This window comes from Rattus norvegicus, chromosome 1 (assembly GCF_021556685.1).
Source record: "Rattus norvegicus strain SHRSP/BbbUtx chromosome 1, alternate assembly SHRSP_T2T, whole genome shotgun sequence".
Taxonomy (NCBI): domain Eukaryota; kingdom Metazoa; phylum Chordata; class Mammalia; order Rodentia; family Muridae; genus Rattus; species Rattus norvegicus.
In genome coordinates this window covers 90,214,447-90,232,418 of record NC_141534.1, presented here as the reverse complement: position 1 = coordinate 90,232,418, position 17,972 = coordinate 90,214,447, and the positions used below count along the sequence as shown (strand labels likewise).

Below are 17,972 nucleotides of genomic sequence, written 5' to 3'. Positions count from 1 at the left end.
GCTTGCTAGGCAAGCGCTCTACCACTGAGCTGAATCCTCAACCCCGTGTTTTCTTTTATAAGAGTTGAATATATATATATATATATATTTATTTATTTATTTATTTATTTATTTATTTATTTTTTCACTCTTTAGCCCTGGCCAGCCTGAAATTCATTATGCAGCCCAGGCTTGCCAGAACTTTGAGGCAATCTTCCTGCCTCAGCCTCTCAAATGCTGGTATTAAAAGCATGAGTCACAGCATGGAATTTAAATCTTCCAATGATTTATAAGAAGACAGAAAATTGGGGCTGGGGATTTGGCTCAGTGGCAGAGCACTTGCCTAGGAAGCGCAAGGCCCTGGGTTCCGTCCCCAGCTCCGAAAAAAAGAACCAAAAAAAAAAAAAAAAAAAAAAAGAAGACAGAAAATCAGAGTTCTTTACCTACTTCACAGAGCCCTATAATCTAACCTCTTTCACTCCACAAACACCCCCCCACCCTCCTGGAACTGGTTTGAGGAATGCAGGAGACTTGGCCCTCCTTGGTTAATCCCCTCAGCCTGGTTGTCTTCCCTCCCCATGTCCGTGTGGCCCAAAGTCTCCTCTCATCCTGGTCTCAGATAACACCACCTAGTAAGGCCTCCTCTGACCTGACCCCGGTTTAAATATTAGAAAATCATCGCTCGGCTCCCCTGCCACAGACAACCAAACCACCACATTCCTTTACCTATTACCTGACTGTGAAGGTGAATGGAGGCCAAATCTTTTTCTGAGCCTCAGTTTCCCCATCAGCATAATGCGTCTGAGACACAGAATTCTCTAGAGCTGCGGTTCTCCTCATTGCTAATGCTGTGTGACCCTTTAATACATGTCTTCATTGTTGTGGTGACCACCCCCCAGTTATAAAATTATTTTCACTGATACTTCAAAACTGTAATTTTGCTATTGTTATGAATCCTAATGTAAACATTTGTGTTTCCCAATGATGTTAGACGACTCTGTGGAAGAGTCATTCCACCCTTAGAGGAGTCACAGTGAACCATGAAATACACTTTGGGTCGACTATTGGGTTGGCCTCTGGGAGGCGCTAGATGACAGTACGTCAATTCTGAAACAGTTTGTTTTTGTTTTTTGTTTTTCCGTGCCCCGAGTCGGGGTGCAGGGATGGGCCTGGGGGCTTTAAGGTTCCTGGACCCATTATTCACCAGGACTCTCCTCTCACCTGATTCTTTGATATGAACACTATGTCTCAGGAAAGATATCTTAGAAAGCATCTTTAGAAAACGTTATTTTAAACAACAACAATTGTTTCGTGCAGGTGCAAGGACAATTCGCAGAGTTGGCTCGTCCTGCTACCATGCCCATTGGAGGAATCACCTTCAGAATGGCCACCTTGCCATTCTGCCATAGGTATGTGACACGCTGCCATTGTGCTCCATGGCCTCTCCCTTGCTAAGCAAAGGGGAGGGGGACAATGGCAACAACAGCTAAGTAAGTTTAAAAAGTAGACCTGGGTTGAAGATACAAATATGCTGTTTTGGTGGTAGTGGTGGGGTTTGTTTTCTTTTGTTGGTTTTGTTTTATATTTTGGCATAGTCTTATTCTGTAACCCAGGCTGGCCTGGAACTCACTACCTAGATCAGGCTGGTCTCTGACTCAGAGAGCTGCTTACTTCTGCCTCCCGGATGCAGGGAACGATTTTTGGAAGTTAGTTTTCTCCTTTCATCTTGTGGATTCCAGGGACTGAACTCAGGTCGTCGGGCATGGCTGTAAGTGCCTTAGGCATCTCCTAGACCCTCTCGGTTTGATGAGCGCATCACTTTCCCACTACACAAACCTGTGCCTACAACTCCTACTCGGCACCTTGTTTCTGTCTCCCACGATGATAAGTACATCTAGAGGCAAGTGACACGGCAATGAACAAACACATCTTAACATTTCTGTGTTTGTCTTTGCTGTAATCTATTCTGACAAGCAATGCTGGCTTGCTTCCAAGGTGGCAAGTAACATTTCTTTACAAAAAAGATATTTGCTCTGTTTTTTTTGTTTTTTTGTTTTTTTGTTTTTGTTTTTTTTTTGTTTTTTTTTTTTTTTACTTACTTATGGTGCTGAGGATGGAACCCAGGACCCTTTGCAATCTAGGCTAGCTGTTTAACACTGAGCCACACTCCCAGCCCCTCACTAGGGGATTCTAGTCAGGGGCTCTACCACTGAGCCACGCCCCCATCCCTCACTGGGGGATTCTAGGCAATTGCACACCTACCCTTTCATCTTTTTTTTTTTTTTTGGTTCTTTTTTTCGGAGCTGGGGACCGAACCCAGGGCCTTGCGCTTCCTAGGTAAGCGCTCTACCACTGAGCTAAATCCCCAGCCCCCCCTTTCATCTTTTAAGATAACCTACCCTTTCATCTTTTAAGATAGAGTCTTACTAGAGCTTAGTTTGCCTTTGAACTATGTAGTTGACCTGGAATTCAGGCCTGGAGCTCAGTGCTGGGATTACAGATGTGTGCCATCATGTCTGTCTGCAATGTCTATGTCTATTAAACCCAAGCCTTATATATGCCAGGCAAGTGCTCATTCGGTGAACTACATCCCTAGCATGGCTCTCACAAGGGAATGACTGACATGTGGGAAACAATATCATAGAATAAAACAATAAAACCGTAGAAGCTTCTAGGATTGAGCATTTCTGCTGGATCACATTAGAAAACGTTCTTATTGTTATCATGTGTGTGTGTGTATACATGACATCATGGAGACAGTTCCGTCTCCCAATCCTTATTGCCAGTATTATTTTGTGTTTTGTTTATGTTATGTGTGTTTGTATACCAAAGTGCATGCAGTGCCTGCAAAAACCAGAAGGGGGCATCAGATCCCCTGAGATCTGGAGTTGGAGATGGCTGTGAGCCGCTCACTCTCTGTAGGTGCTAGGAATTGAACCCCGGTTCTCTGGCAGAGCAAAGAGCAACTGGTGCTCTTAACCACTGAGCCATCTCTCCAGCCCTATTTATTTTATTTTATTTATTTATTTATTTATTTTTTGGAGCTGAGGACCGAACCCAGGGCCTTGCACTTGCGCTAGGCAAGTGCTCTACCACTGAGCTAAACCCCCAACCCCTCCAGCCCTATTTTTTAGGTCAAATTATTAAATGACACTTATATATCTGAGGGTTCTCTTGTTTTCTTGATTCAGATCCCCCAATGGTTGTTGTTTTTGTTTTTTAATATTTACTTTATGTAATATGAGTACACTGTCTTCAGACACACCAGAAGAGGGCACCAGATCCCATTACAGATGGTTTGTGGTTGCTGGGAATTGAACTCAAGACCCCTGGAAGAGCAGTCAGTCCTATTAACCACTGAGCCATCTCTCCAACCCGTTGATGGCTGTTTTGAGACAGGGTCTTTCTACATAGCCCTGGCTGCTCTAAAACTCACAGTGCAGATTCATCTGCCTCTGACTCTTGAATGCTGGGATTTAAGGAAACTAGAGAGGTTTTTTACGTTTTTATTTGTTTGTTTTAATTTTTTTCAATGTAGGAAGGTGTAAGTGAAAGGACTTTAAAGCATAGAAGGCAGTGAATTTTCCACAGGAATCTTTATTACAGTGTAAATCCAAGCTCAAGGCTCGCCTGGGCCCCATGCAAAGCCCCAGCACAGGGGTTGGTGGCCTCAGAGACACCAACCCCTCACGGCGCCTCCAGCGGCGGGTCACGGAAGTGCAGAGCAGCGTCCTCACTATTCAACTACAAGTCCCAGCAGGCTCCGCGGCCAAGGAGCATGGTCTTTTCCTGGACTCTTAGAGCAGAGCCTCTTAGGAAATGTAGTCTGGGTCGCTCAGGCACTTCCCACTGGGAAATGGCTCGGCCGAGTGGGAGAGGGTGTGGATGCACGGGAAATGAAAGGGAAGAGGGCTGCTGGGGTGTGGCAGGCGTCCCTCGGGCAAAGACACCCTTCTCATTCGGCTTTGGCTTTGGATCCGGAGACTGATGCTGCTGGGGCAAGGGTTCCGGTCCCCGGGATCTTAGCTCGGATCCTGAGAGAGCAAAATTAGGGGCCATGAGGTGTGGCAAGAGATGGAGGAGGTGCAGACGATAGCACCTGCCCTCCACTTGATGACCTGCTTTGAAATGGAACCAATGTGCCCTGGGAGATTTGGGGGTAGGAAGTGGGAAGCTGAGGGAGTGGGGAAAGAGGAAAGAAAACCCCCCTGCAAACAACAGCAAATCTCAGGCTCCACTCTCTTCCCTGTCATCTTCTCATAAACTTACTTAGCTTTGATGTGGCTCAACTGGCTGGTCACCAACCCCACATACTGGTCAATCTGGGCCTGGGGAGACCAAAGAGACAAAGAGGGTTCTGGGTAATTGATGTGGGACACTGCCTTCAGCTCCTTCATCTCCAAATTGGAAGAGGGCCTAGCACTCCAGTTTCAACTGTGAGAACCATAGCTGGCCTTTCTGCCTTAGTTGTTTTGAGCCGGGGTCTCATGTAGCCCCAGATGGTCTCAAACATGCAATGTAGTTGACACTGGCCTTGAACGTTCTGTTTCTAGTTCCCAAATGTTCCCAACTGTGTGTGTGCACCACCTGGGCCTTCGTGCACGCTAGGCAAGGACTCTGTTAGTTGAGCTACAACCTCAGCCTGCTTCTTAGTCTTTCAGACAGGGCTTCGTTGCTTCATAGCCCTAAGTGGCCTTGAACGTACAACAATCCTCCTGCTTCAGCCTTCTGGGTTCTCAGAATGCCACACCCATACCTCTCAGAACCGAGGGTGAGCAGCTTGGGCCGTGCTCTGAGTTGGGAGTGATGTATTAATAGTAGTTTCATGTGAATTTTAATCCACCTTACTTCTTTGGTGGCACTGAATTCGGGGTCCCTTCCTTGAGCTGTGAGCCAGCCCCTCATTGGTAGAGTCTAGGCAGCTGGTTTTGAACTCATGCCCCACTCTCTGAGTGCTGGGTGTCAGCAGAGCTCCTGAGTCTGCCTGGGACCTGTCTGTAGGACCCTGGTTATAGGAGGAAGGAAGTCACACCACCCACTTTTGGCTTCCACGTTGACAGTGGAGAACTTGCTGTACTCACCTGATGTTGTCTGTACAGAAGGGGGACGGTGAACAAAGCAACCACTCCTACAGATACAGAGATAGAGACGGAGGGGAAGGGGGAGGGAGGGAGGGAGAGAGAGAGATAGAGGGAGGGAGGGAGAGGGAGAGAGAGAGAGAGAGAGAGAGAGAGAGAGAGAGAGAGAGAGAGTCAGGTTCTCCTAGCAGAGGGACAGCTCCATTGAAGGCTTCCCCCCCCCCAAATTCCCAAAATAACACCTCTGAGACTTAGTATGTCATGAATGAATGATGAATGCCTTGGCCATGGGCTTGTTCCCCGACTGGTTCCTATCTCATTTAACCCGTTTATTCTATGAATGCCACATGCCTGGTTAGCACTTCTCAGTTTGATGCGATTCTCTCCATCAGCATCAGGGCTAACTCTATTCCAGAATCCTCTCTCCCTGCCGGAACTCCCGCTTCCTATTTCCTGCCTAAGCTAACAGCTCAACAGCTTTTTTTTTTTTTTTTTTTTTTTTTTTTTTTGGTTCTTTTTTTCGGAGCTGGGGACCGAACCCAGGGCCTTGCGCTTCCTAGGTAAGCGCTCTACCACTGAGCTAAATCCCCAGCCCCAAGCTCAACAGCTTTTGATTGACAGGTGATGCGTCCACACAGTGCACGAGAGAGTTTCTCTACACTCCACGTGGAGCTATTCCACCTCCCAAGCCCCCTTACCCTTCCCACCTTCCATTCACCCTCCACCCCCCAAACCCCGTGGCCTCAGCCTTCCCAGCTCACCCAAGATGACAAGAGTCAAGCCGTTAAAGATGGCTCCCACGAAGGTCAAGATGTAGAAGAGAAGAGCCAGCTATGGAGTAAGGCTCAGTGTCAGGAAGACCTACCGGCTGTTGCGCCACCCCCACCACAGGTATAGAGGAGAGAGTCGAGAGTCCCCGAACAGTTTTGGGGGTACCTTGAGAGAATCCACCAGGTCTTCTACGAGGAAGAAATGCCGCAGCTGTGTGGCCGTGGAGACCACGTGGGAGGCAATCTGCTGGGACAAACGTTCTGTCTGCTCCCGAGTCAGGGTCAGGTCCATGTCCAGGTAAGCCCTGATGGGATAAAGGAGTGTGGTGTGGTGCTCTGCATGGGTGGGACTCAGACTTGGGCAAGTGGCTTTAACAAGAAAGGGACGTTTGGCAGAAGACCAGAGTTAGGGCTGAGGTCAAGTTTAAGATTTGGGAAGGGAATCAAGGATTATCAAGGATAAAGGGATAAAGGGAGAACAAAGATCAGGGCTTATGGGGGAGCAGGGTTCACAGAATCAAAAACAATGAGAGAGGTCAAGGGTCACAAGGGATGGTCAGTCAGCTGGGCTGGGTCAGGCATTCTCACTGGAAAGGGTTGGTGCCGTCGCCCCGGTGCACGGCCTGCAGCACTTTGCGGTAAACCCTGAGAGAGATGGTGGCGCAGAGACCCAGCAGGGCCAGGTGCGCAGCCACGGACACGATGCTAAAGTGCAGGAGGCAGAGGAGAGAGGCCATGAGGCCCGTGAAGATGGCTCCCGACGTTCTGGTGTCCTTCCAGTACAACAGGTCTGCCACTGTGGGGAAGAAGGCAGTGCTGGGATCCCGACCTGACTAGGCTCACTCCCTTTCTGTCAGTTTTTTGGAAACAAGGTCTCACTGTGAAGCTAAGGGCTGACTTTAAACTATGCAGCCCTGGCTGGTCTTGAACTCCTGATTATTCTAATTCATTCTTTCCTTTTCTTAGACTGAGTTAAGTTTGACTGACCTCAAACTCAAGGCAAATACTCCTGCCTCTACCCCCTCAGTGCAAGGTGTGGAGGATCAAACTTAGGGCTTTATGCATGCTAGGTAAAACCTTTACCAACTGAGCCACTTCCCTGACCAGTCTTGTCTGTCCGTCCATCCATCCATTATCTATCTATCTATCTATCTATCTATCTATCTATCATAAGTTACATTCTGACCAGTCATATCTGTCTGTCCATCCATCCACCCATCGTCCATCCACCCTCCCACCCATCTATTTATCTGTCCGTCTGTCTGTCTTTTATTATGAGCTACATCCCTGACCAGTCTTAATTATTGGAGACAGGGTCTCACTATGTAGGCCTGGCTGTCCTGAAACTTGCTATGTAGAACAGGCTGGCCTTGAACTCACAGAGACTCACTTGCCCTTGCCTCTGGAGGGTAAAAATTAAAGCTCTGTGCCACCATGCCTGGCTCTGTGGTTAAAGGGCCATATAATATTCTATTGTGGCTGTGACATTCATTTTATTCAACTCTGAACTCAATGTGGGGAGTCATTCACTCTGTTTTGTACCCCCTCTTCTGTGAATATTCTCACTTCTGCATGCCCTGAAATACACTCCCAAGTTGGAAATCACTTGGGTGAGCCCATTCCCTATTGTTTAACGGTGTAAATTTTGTCAGATCGATCACAAGGAAAACTAACAGTTTTTATTTGTTGTTATCTTTCCTTTTCTGTGGCAGGGTCTTGGTAGCCTTGGCTGACCTGGAACTTACAGCCATCCTCCTGCCTCTGCTTCCCAAGTGCTGGGATGACAGGGCCCTGCCATCATGCCTAGTTACCAAAACATTTTTAAAGTCCTAAGTGTATGGTTACTCCAATACTTTGAACCGTAAATGCAAACTACTGACCCCTCCCAGAGATGTGGAGCTCAACTCCCTAGCCAGGCCTGAGCCCCTGGTAGGGTACCTCCAGCCCTTAACGGTTTATCTTAGTCATTTAAACCTCTAAAGCCCTCCCAAGAAGCCACACCCATTTGAGTCCCAAATTTTGATTTCCGTTTCCTTCTAGCTCCCACCCACCCTTACTGCTTTCAAAGCAACCCATTCAACTGACCACACTCTCTGCCCTCTCTCTCACTCCTGTACCCCCAGACAACACTTAAGAGCAGTCCTCCTGTCCTAATGCAGGGGCCCACCCAGTCTGTCTCCCTAGACAGATACCAGCGGGTGGGGGAGGGGCCGGGTCGCCTGAGGCGGGGCTAAGTTTAGGCACGCGAGGGGGAGGGGGCCTCCCGCAGCTGTGCTGGCACGTCCAGCCCTGAATGACAGCTCCGTGGCCAGTTCACGAGGCTGGGGGGATGGGTGCCTCCCTGCTCCCGGGCCCCAAAGTTCTAGCCTGAACAGGGGACTCCCATGTCCCCTCAACGTCCTCCGGAGACGCCCCCCCTCCATAAGCCGCCCCAGCTCCAGCATGCCTCTCTGACAGGTCCAAACTCCCAGGAGGAGAAAACATGCCCCCAATCGCAGGATGGAAAGAACTAATCTGAACCCCTTTGCTTTGTTCCCGGACCCCAGTTCCAAGCCGTCCAACAAGCCCACCTTTACTCCCCATCTTGGCTCCGAGAGAACGGTTGCAGACGCCCAGTCCTGGGGATTTTGCCCACTTGAGAAGGACCCGAGGGAAAGAGCAGAGGGGAAGGGCCCCTTTGTAACCTAACCAATGGCTGGCCAGAGAGGTGGGGACAGTTCCCAAATTGGGACTTAGTAAATAGACAGGGAGCTGTCTTTAACCATGTGTTTGCGGTGCCTGGAGGCCCAGGCTTTTAAAACGAAGGCCCAGTCTATTTACAAATGACCAATGGATACAGTTAGAGGAAAGTAGAATGCTTTGTTTTGGTTTTGAGATAAGGTCTTGCTGTGAAGTGCTGGGATTCACCAAAACGCACCTGTCTCTTCTTCCAAAATGCTGCGATTAAAATAAAATTTAAATTAAAAACTGTGTGTTCCTCAGTGCTTGGCTTAAGTAAAGGTTTTGTTTGCTTGTTTGCTTTGCTTTTTTATAGTTTTAAAAATGTTTTCTGGGGGCTGGTGAGATGGCTCAGAGAACACTGGCTGCTCTCTAGAGGTCCTGAGTTCAATACCCAGTCACCATATGTTGGCTCACAACCATCTGCACATAGGTGTCCATAAAGACAGAACACTCCTACATTTAAAAAAAATAGTAAATTAAACTTTTAAGAAGTTTAAAAAAGATTTATTTATTTATTTATTTATTTATTTACATTTGAGACAGTTTCTCTACACACTCCTGACTGTCCTGGAACTCACTATGTAGACTCAGGCTTGCCTCAAACTCACATGAAGTAACACCTGGCCTAGTTTTGTTTTGTCTTTTTTTTTTTTTTTTTTTTTTTTTTTTGGTTCTTTTTTTCGGAGCTGGGGATCGAACCCAGGGCCTTGCGCTTCCTAGGTAAGCGCTCTACCACTGAGCTAAATCCCCAGCCCCTGTTTTGTCTTTTTTATTTGTTTGTTTCTTTGTTTTTAAAGCACAGTGTCTTGTCTTGTGGTAGTGTGCACTTTTGATTCCAGTACTCAGGAGGCAGAGGAAGGCAGATGTCTGGGAGTTTGAAGCCAGCCTGGTCTACACAAAGAAACCCTGTCTTGAAACTACTAACTAACTAACTAACTAACTAACTAACTAACTAAGTAACAAAACCCACAGTGTCTCATGTTGTCCCCGCTGGCCATAAACTACCAGTACTCTGATCTCAGTCTACTCAAGTGCTAGGATTAAAGTCCTAAGTGTGGGGCTGGAGAGATGGCTCAGTGGTTAAGAGCACCGACTGTTCTTCCAGAGGTCCTGAGTTCAAATCCCAGCAACCACATGGTGGCTCACAACCATCTGTGATAGGATCCGATGCCCTCTTCTGCTGTGTCTGAAGACAGCTACAGTGTACTCATATACAAAATAAATAAATAAATCTTAAAGTCCTAAGTCTGAACTCCAAGCTCTCATCAGCCTGTCTCTGCCTCCCAAGCTCTGGGACTACAGATGTGCACCACCACATTTGGCAAGAGGAAACTCAGTTTCTATTTTATGGCTCTCCTTGTGAGTATGCCCACTTGAGTGTAGGTGACAGAGAAGGTCAGAAGAGGGCGTCAGATCCCTAGAACTGCAGTTCGGCGCAGCACTCCTGGCCTCTGCAAGGAAGTACTTTTAAGAGCAAATCCGTCTCTTCAGCACAAAGAGTAAAGTTGTTCTAGAGGTGGGGGAGGAGGATCACTGCATAAAAATACTTGTAATGTGGGCTGGAGAGATGGCTCAGTGGTTAAGAGCACTGACTGCTCTTCCAGAGGTCCTGAGTTCAAATCCCAGCAACCACATGGTGGCTCACAACCATCTGTAATGAGATCTGATGCCCTCTTCTGGTGTGTCTGAAGACAGTGACAGTGTACTTATAGAGAATAAATAAATATTTAAAAAAAATACTTGTAATGCAAACCCCCAGAACCCAGGGGCTCAGTGTCTGTAATCCCAATAACTCCTGTAGATGAGATTAGAGGCTGAAAAAGGAAGGAGAACGGCCTGGAGTAGGCAATGAAGCAACAGAGAGAAGAGAGACTCTCCTGTGGATTTCTGTGAAGTTTGGGACCAGCCTGGACAACAAAGTGAGTTCCAGGACGGTCAGAGCTATATAGTGAGACCCTGTCTCAACACACCCGACCCTAACCCTTGCGAAAGAGAGACTCTGCCTTTGCAAGGTGAGGGTGGTCTCTCAGAAGCCCTTTGAGAGGCTAGAGAGATGGCTTGGGGCTCTTGCAGACATGGGTTCAAGCCAGGCAGTGTTGGTACCCACTCATGCCTTTAGTCCCAGCACTCCAGTGGCAGAGGCAGGTGGATCTCTGAGGTTAAAGCCAGCCTGGTCTACGGAAAGAATTCCAGGACAGCCAGAGTTACACAGAGAAACCCTGTCTTGGAGAAAGAAAAAGAGAAAGAAAGACCTGGGTTCAGTTCCCAGTGCTGCATCACATGTCACAGCCATCCCAGCTCCAGTTACAGGGGATGCGACTCCCTCTTCTGACCTCCACAGGCACCAGGTATGCACGTGGTGCACAGACATACATGCAGGCAAAACATTTATACACCCAAAATGAAATAAGTAAACCTGAATGTAAAAAAAAAGTTAATTAGGGCTGGAGAGATGACTCAGAGGTTAAGAACACTGGCTGCTCTTCCGAAGGTCCTGACTTCAATTCCCAGCAACCACATGGTGGCTCACAACCATCTGTAATGGGATCCGATGCCCTCTTCTGGCCTGCAGGCACACATGAAGGTGGGATGCTGTATACATGATAAATAAGTCTTAAAAAAAAAAAGTTAACTAAAAAAATTTAAAACCCATGGGCTTTACATGATTTGCAAGTACATGTATTTTACACACGCACACCTGCACACAGTAAATTAATTTAAATTTTTTGAGACAGGGTCTCACTAAGCTTCCTGTGTAGACTAGCTTAGCTTCACACTCACCAAGATTCACCTGCCTCTGCCTCCCAAATACTGACATTAAAGGTGTGTGCCACCGTGCCAGGCCTAATAATTTAAAACATTTCGTAAGCCCCATGGGCATATTCAACTTCTAGATGGGGCACTCCAAATGAAAAAGGGAGGATTCCTTTTTTTGACAGCAGGCAATCCCGGTAGCCACAAGGACCCTGATCTTGTGGGCGGGTAGGGAACTGTATGGAGTCAGTGAAAGCAGGGTCTGGGGACTGCAGGTCTATAATCCCAACTCAAGCTGAGGCAGGTAGATGGAGTTCAAGGCCAGCCTGGGCTTCTTTCAAAATAAAAGCCGAGGGGGATTAGAGATGTATTTCAGTGTAGGGCTTGTGCCTACAATGCAGGAGGCCCTAGATAGTTACCAGTGTGAATGTGTGTTTGGGAGACCCCTCAAACCACACACTCAGGTAAAGGGAATTTTGGGGGACTCCCTTCTCCACTGTTCTAGGGTCCTGTGCCAAGCTGGTCTCATCACATTTAAGTGTAAATCTCTTCACCTCTGTTTAGCTGTGTACATGGCCCTCTGTAGCCAAGTCCTTTGCTCACAAACTAGTTGCTTACCTAGAAGGAGCGGCTCCAACGTGAATTCTGATTGGTCTGTGCTATTGAGGCACTGGGCCGTGATTGGCTCCTGCTCCAGCAGCCGCCAATGTTCTCCTTCCCCATTCGGCAGCGGCTCATCAGGACCGGTGTTCAAATCTTGAGATCTCTGTGGGGATGGGGTATGCGCCTGGGGAATCCCGGAGCTCGGGCTAAGCTGAGGAGTCAAGCCCTCAAATTGCAAATGTAGAGGCTGAGCAAGTCGGAGTTCCAGATTCGTCTCTGGTGTCATAGAGAGAGAAGGCCATGAGCTTCCTTTCTTCTTGGAAGTATCCTGGTTAGCCACACACCCTCCGCACACCTCTGAGATCTCACCTCCAGCCTCGCTGGCCTCCAATCCATCCGGCTCCTCATTTTCCAGCGGGGTAGAGCTGCTGGTGGCCGAATCCTCCCCAGATCCCGCACTCCGGACAGCCCAGCCAAGCTGGTCCAGCCGAAGCCTCAGTTCCTCCAGCGGGCGCTCAGCTGGAGGTACAGTGTCTGGGTCACCGCGACGCCCCGGCTCTGGGGACTGGCTCAGACTAGGGATACTCTCCAAGCTGTCACCCAGGCTGGGCTGTGGGGGTGGGTCCCTTGGTTCTGAGACTGAACGTCCCTGGGGCCTGGGACGACGAACAACTGAATCCCTACGGCCCCCAGAGCCCACCACGCCGTCGAAGGCAATGTAGGAAAAGGTCAGCTCCCTGGGGGTGCCCCAGTCCTGCGATGTAGTCTCCTCCTCTTCGTCCTCCGAGAATTCCCGGGCTGTGTGCAGCTCCCGAAAATCCGAGTCGTCATTCCCTCCTGCAGTGGGAGAGTGGGAGATTGGGAGAGTGGGAGAATGGGAGAGTGGGAGAGTGGGAGAAGGGTTCTCAGTCTCTCCGAACCATCCAATCCTGAAGCTTTCACACACACACACACACACACACACACACACACACACACACACACACACTCCACTTACCTTCCGTGGAATCGGGGGTAGAAGAGGCTGTAGATGGAGCTTCTTCTGCAATGGGAAAGAAATGAAGATTCTAGAATCTAAAGGCGTAGATGGTCAAAGTCACAGACATGAGCTGTCAAGGCCCAGCAGGTGCAGGTGCATTTCGACAATCCTACCTGACTCTCTAAACGTTGACCTCTGACACACAGGACCCGGGTCCATGCAGCATGCACATGGGCACTCGAGCTTACACACACACTTAAAAGCACACAAAAATTCGTGGTTGGGGGGGCGGGTTCAAGACAGGATTTCTCTGTGGAGCCTTGGCTATTATGGAACTTACTCTGTAGACCAGGCTGGCCTCAAACTCCAACTGCCTCTGCCTCTCCAATGCTGGGATTAAAGGTGTGTGCCACCAGTGCCCAGCATAAAAAAAAATTGTTTTAATCATGGCAATGCACCACTGCTGGAGGCCTGGATAGTTGAAATTTTAAGAAATCCTATTGAATGATAGGGCACTTCACTTTCTGTATAGAGTGTAAAACGGTAAGGACATCGATGCCAGAAGCTCAGAGCTGCAGGTTTGATGACACAGACATGTACTCCCAACTACTGGACATTGAAATAGGAGGACCACAAGTTCAAGGCTTTCTAGGGCAAGTTAGCAAGCTTGTCTCAAAATTAAAAAAAGCAAAAAGATGGCTGGGATGCTCGGGAGGTGAGCACCTACAAGCCTGCAGGAAGCTCTGGAGGCAGTCAGTCCATACAAACACAGCTGAAAGGAGAAAGGGGAGGACGGGAAGGAGGAGAGGGAGGAAGGAAAAAAAGGAAAAGAAGAGAGAAGCTGGAGAAATGGTTTTTATTAAAAGCACCTGTTGCTCTTGCAGAGGACCCAGCTTTGTTTCCTAGCACCCACAGGGTGGCTCACACCATCTAGTTTTAAGGCAGCAGTTCTCAACCTTTGGGTCTTGACCTCTTTGGAGGAGGTCTAACGACCCTTTCACAGGGGTCGCCTAAGATCAGATATTTATAATTCATAACAGTAGAAAAGTTAAATTACAAAGTAGCAATGAAAATAGTTTTACAGTTGGGGGGTCACGACAACATGCAGAACTATATTAAAGGATCACGGCTTTAGGAAGGTTGAGGACCACTGTCAGGGATCAGACGCCCTCTTCTGGCCGCAGTGGGCACTGCATGTGATGCACAGACATACATGAAGGAAAAACATCATACACATATAAAATAAAAATGGGGTGCTGGAGAGCTGGCTCAGCGGTTAAGAGCAGTGACTGCTCTTCCAGAAGTCATAAGTTGAATTCCCAGCAACCACATGGTGGCTCACAACCATCTGTAATGGGGTCTGATGCCCTCTTCTGGTGTGTCTGAAGACAGTGACAGTGTACTCATATAAATGAAGTAAATAAATAATTCTAAAAAGAAAGATAAAATAAAAATGGAAAGATGGATCAATGGCTAAGAGCACTTGTTACTCTTGTAGAGGTCCTGAGTTCAATTCCCAGCACCCACATAGTGGCTTACAACTATCTATACTGAGATCTGATGCCCACTTCTGGCATGCAGGTATACATGATGACAGAGTTCTTATATGCATAAAATGAATTACTCTTAAAAATAAATAAAATTAATTAATTAGAGGAACAGAAGAGGAAGGGGAGGATGAGAGGAACATAGAAACAGAGGGGTCTTAGAAGTTCTGAACCAGGTCCAAGGATGTGCATCTCACAAAACACAAAGCCCCAGGTTGGATGGCCAGCATGAAATAAACAGGGTGTGTTGGTGCACGCTTGTAAACCCAATATGGGAGAGGTGGAGGCAGGAGGATCTGAATCTCAAGGCTAACTTCATATTGCTACATACACAGTACATACAATCCAAGCCCAATCTGGACTACTAGAAGCTTTATGTCAGTGTTCAAGGTAGGAGCCTTGGGAGGTTTCTGTGCATTCAGTCATGCATTCATTCAGTCATGCATGCACTGAGCACACATTATGTGGCAGGCACTGTTCTAGGTTCCAGAGGGCTACGTTGTGGACAAACTAGACAAAATCCTGACTTCATAAAGTTATACTCTGTGGAAGAGTCCGTAAAACATCGAGTCCAACAGAGTCAGGGAGATGGAGCTCTGCTTGACACAGAGTAGTAGTTTCCAAGGCTTTTCTGATGGCATCAGACCTCAGATGCCTTGGGAGTAGTTTCCAAGGCTTTTCTGATGGCATCAGACCTCAGATGCCCCCCTTCCAGACAGAGGGGAAGGTCAGTCAAAGCTCCTGGGGTAGGCGCTGTGATAAGAACAGGAAAAGAGAGGGGTATGAAGGTGTGAGTGGAGGGGGGTGGCAGATTATAGATGAGGACGAGAGAGGTGGGGCTGGCTGGGGACAGGACTGCACCGTCTCCCCCTTGTGATTTCGGCTGAAGATGAGATCTTTGGACGCTGGGAGGAGGGGAATGAAACTAAAAATGTCCAAATCGCACATTCTCAGAACTTGGGCATCTGGATACCCAAGACGTGCAAGTGGCTAGATCTGCTGGCGTCGGCATCCCCAGCTGTCAGAACCACCCTGTGTCGGACGCACGGGTAAACACCGACTGCCAGAGCCAATGGCTCAGAGTGGAGCAGGATGACACAAGGGGCTTGGGACCGGGAAGCCAGACTCTCGAACTAACTTAGGGGCTCTGCACACAGGAGAGCCTCGACAGCCTTCGAAAATAGAAACCCGACCCCATACCCCGTCTCATTTCCTCACCTGGGCAACCAGAGGCCTGAAGAGGAGTGTGATCTTCAGCAGGGTTACTACTGAGTGGAAAAGCCCGCTAAAGACTCAGTAGACTTGGCACCAACCCAGGGATGGCTGTTTTCTGAGGATAGGGGATCGGACACCCAGAGTGATATTATGAGTGTTTTTTGGGCAGATCATGAGGGTGAGATGCAAAAATGGATGCTGAGGGGAGTCGGATCCTTCTATTCCATCCTGACTCAACCCCTCAGCTGCGGCCAGCACCAGGGCCGGGGACAGCTCCCCACACTCTTGCTCCTTCTCACATCGGGCGGGGCAACCCAATCCAGCGCCCCACGGCCCCCCCCGGCGATCTCTATGACCCCCCCCACACCTCCACCCCATTGCACTGGGTCTTCCGGGTCAGGATGCCCCAGTTGCCTCCAAAGCGCGGGGGGGAGGGGAGGGGAAGGATTCCTTTGTCTCCTTCCCTGCAGCCCGGCTTTCCCTCGAGCCCGCGCACAGAAGATGGAGACCCTAGGAGGATCCCACCCGGTTTTCTGTGCCCCACACCAGGCCGGAGCCTCTCTATACTCACTGCAGTGGGCGAAGACCGGCAGGACCTGCCCCATGGCCCCCCTCGGGCCTGCATCGGGACCCCCGCCCACTCCGGCCGTGCCGCCCTGGGCCTGGGGCCACGGGCACTCATCTCCACCGCGTCCACGACGCCGCCGCCATCCTCCGGGGCTGCCCCAGCAGCCGCCGCCGCCACCACCGCCGCCACCGCCGCCGCCCTCTGCTCCGCACGGCGCGAGAGGGCGGGGCCGCGGAGGAGCAGGCACTGCAGCGCTGGGTCCCGGGGTGGGGCCTAGAATTGAAGGCGGGGCTTAAGGGCATGGAGGGAGGGGCCTCCGTTTTAATGGGCGGGGTCTGGGTTTCCGATAGCGCAGCCTTAAAAGTGGGGCGGGGCTTGAGCGGAGTGAGGAGCTGGAGTGCCCAGAATACGCATACTCGGAATGTAACGGTGTTTTAGGGATGGTACTGAGAGAGGGTAGAATATGATGTTCTGGGGTAGAGTCTGAGGCTAGACTTGGAGATGGCGTGGAAAAGAGGTAGGGAAAAATACTCAAAACTTCTTTTCTTTTTTTTTTTTTGGATCTTTTTTTCGGAGCTGGGGACCGAACCCAGGGCCTTGCGCCTGCTAGGCAAGCGCTCTACCGCTGAGCTAAATCCCCAACCCTTCTTTAAAGATTTATTATGTACAGCATTCTGTCTGCATATATGCCTGCGTGCCAAAAGAGGGCGCCAGATGGTTATGAGCCATCATATGGTTGCTGGGAATTGAACTCAGGACCATCTCTCCAGTCCTAACACTTATCTTCTTTTCTTTTTTTTTTTCTTTTCTTTTTTTTTTTTTTTTCGGAGCTGGGGACCGAACCCAGGGCCTTGCGCTTGCTAGGCAAGCACTCTACCACTGAGCTAAATCCCCAACCCCTCCTAACACTTATTTTTACAATTATTTATTTTTGTGTGTGTAGTTATCTCGTGAAATGTGTTTGCAGGTCACTCTCTTCCAGTCACACGTACATACCCAGAAGGCTTATTCTCACAGTCTTCAGAGTTGGAGCCTTGGGAAGTTCATTCATCCTTTCAACTGTCGTCCACTGAGCATGTATGGTAAGACTAGTACTGTCCTAGGCCCCAGAGGGATATGCTATAAACAAGTTAAACAAAACTCCTATTCTATCCTGACTCTGCCACATCATCAACACCTTTTCTGGGCAGCACCAGGTCCCGGGGTTCCCTCTTTCTACTCAGGTCACCAGGCCTTTACTTCATTGAGTCTTCTTCTTGCTCAACCCAAAGCACGAAAAACTTCTGAGGCTCAGAGAGGAGCTTAGATATGGCTGGGGTTGAGGCAACAGCATAGAATAATGAAATAGATGGAGTTTGAGCTACAGACATAGTCTGGAGAGACTAGGAAGGACAGGTGAGAGGCAGGGGAGGTCAGTGAAATGACCATGAGCAGGAGATAGGACAGCTTTGGGGTTCAAGCTATTGTTACTATAGTTAGGGTTGTTGTTGTTTTGAATTTTCAGACAGGCCTTATGCAGCCTAAAATGGCTTTGAACTCCTAATCCTCTTCCCTCCACTTCCCAAGTGCTGGGATTACAGGCCTTTACCACGTCTGGCTTGGAGGCTACCTTTGACCAGCAAGCATCCAGAAGTCAGAAACAGGAAGATCAAGGAGTTCAAGGCCAGCCTCAGCTACAATAATGTGTTTGAGTCCAGCCTGGGCTACATGAAGATCTGTCTCAAACGAAAAAAGAAAACAAAAAAGGCTTCCTTTAGT

The 17,972-nt window shown here is 48.9% G+C and overlaps 1 protein-coding gene and 1 long non-coding RNA gene across 4 annotated transcripts; one reads left to right on the top strand and one right to left on the bottom strand.

The window, feature by feature from the left end:
* Positions 1 to 3,470: 3,470 nt before the first annotated feature.
* On the bottom strand, positions 3,471 to 16,436 carry Rtn2 (reticulon 2). 3 transcript variants are annotated; one of them, NM_201562.3, is given in 10 exon segments: positions 3,471 to 4,013; positions 4,249 to 4,307; positions 5,061 to 5,107; positions 5,819 to 5,888; positions 5,994 to 6,132; positions 6,416 to 6,623; positions 11,921 to 12,181; positions 12,275 to 12,742; positions 12,903 to 12,947; positions 16,218 to 16,251. In NM_201562.3, coding segments are annotated over 10 exon segments (1,410 nt in total). In that variant the 3' UTR covers positions 3,471 to 3,934.
* On the top strand, positions 8,347 to 10,789 carry LOC148007274 (uncharacterized). The gene is made up of 2 exons (XR_015649824.1): positions 8,347 to 9,956; positions 10,244 to 10,789. It is a non-coding gene; the product is annotated as an uncharacterized LOC148007274 (long non-coding RNA).
* Positions 16,437 to 17,972: the final 1,536 nt, after the last annotated feature.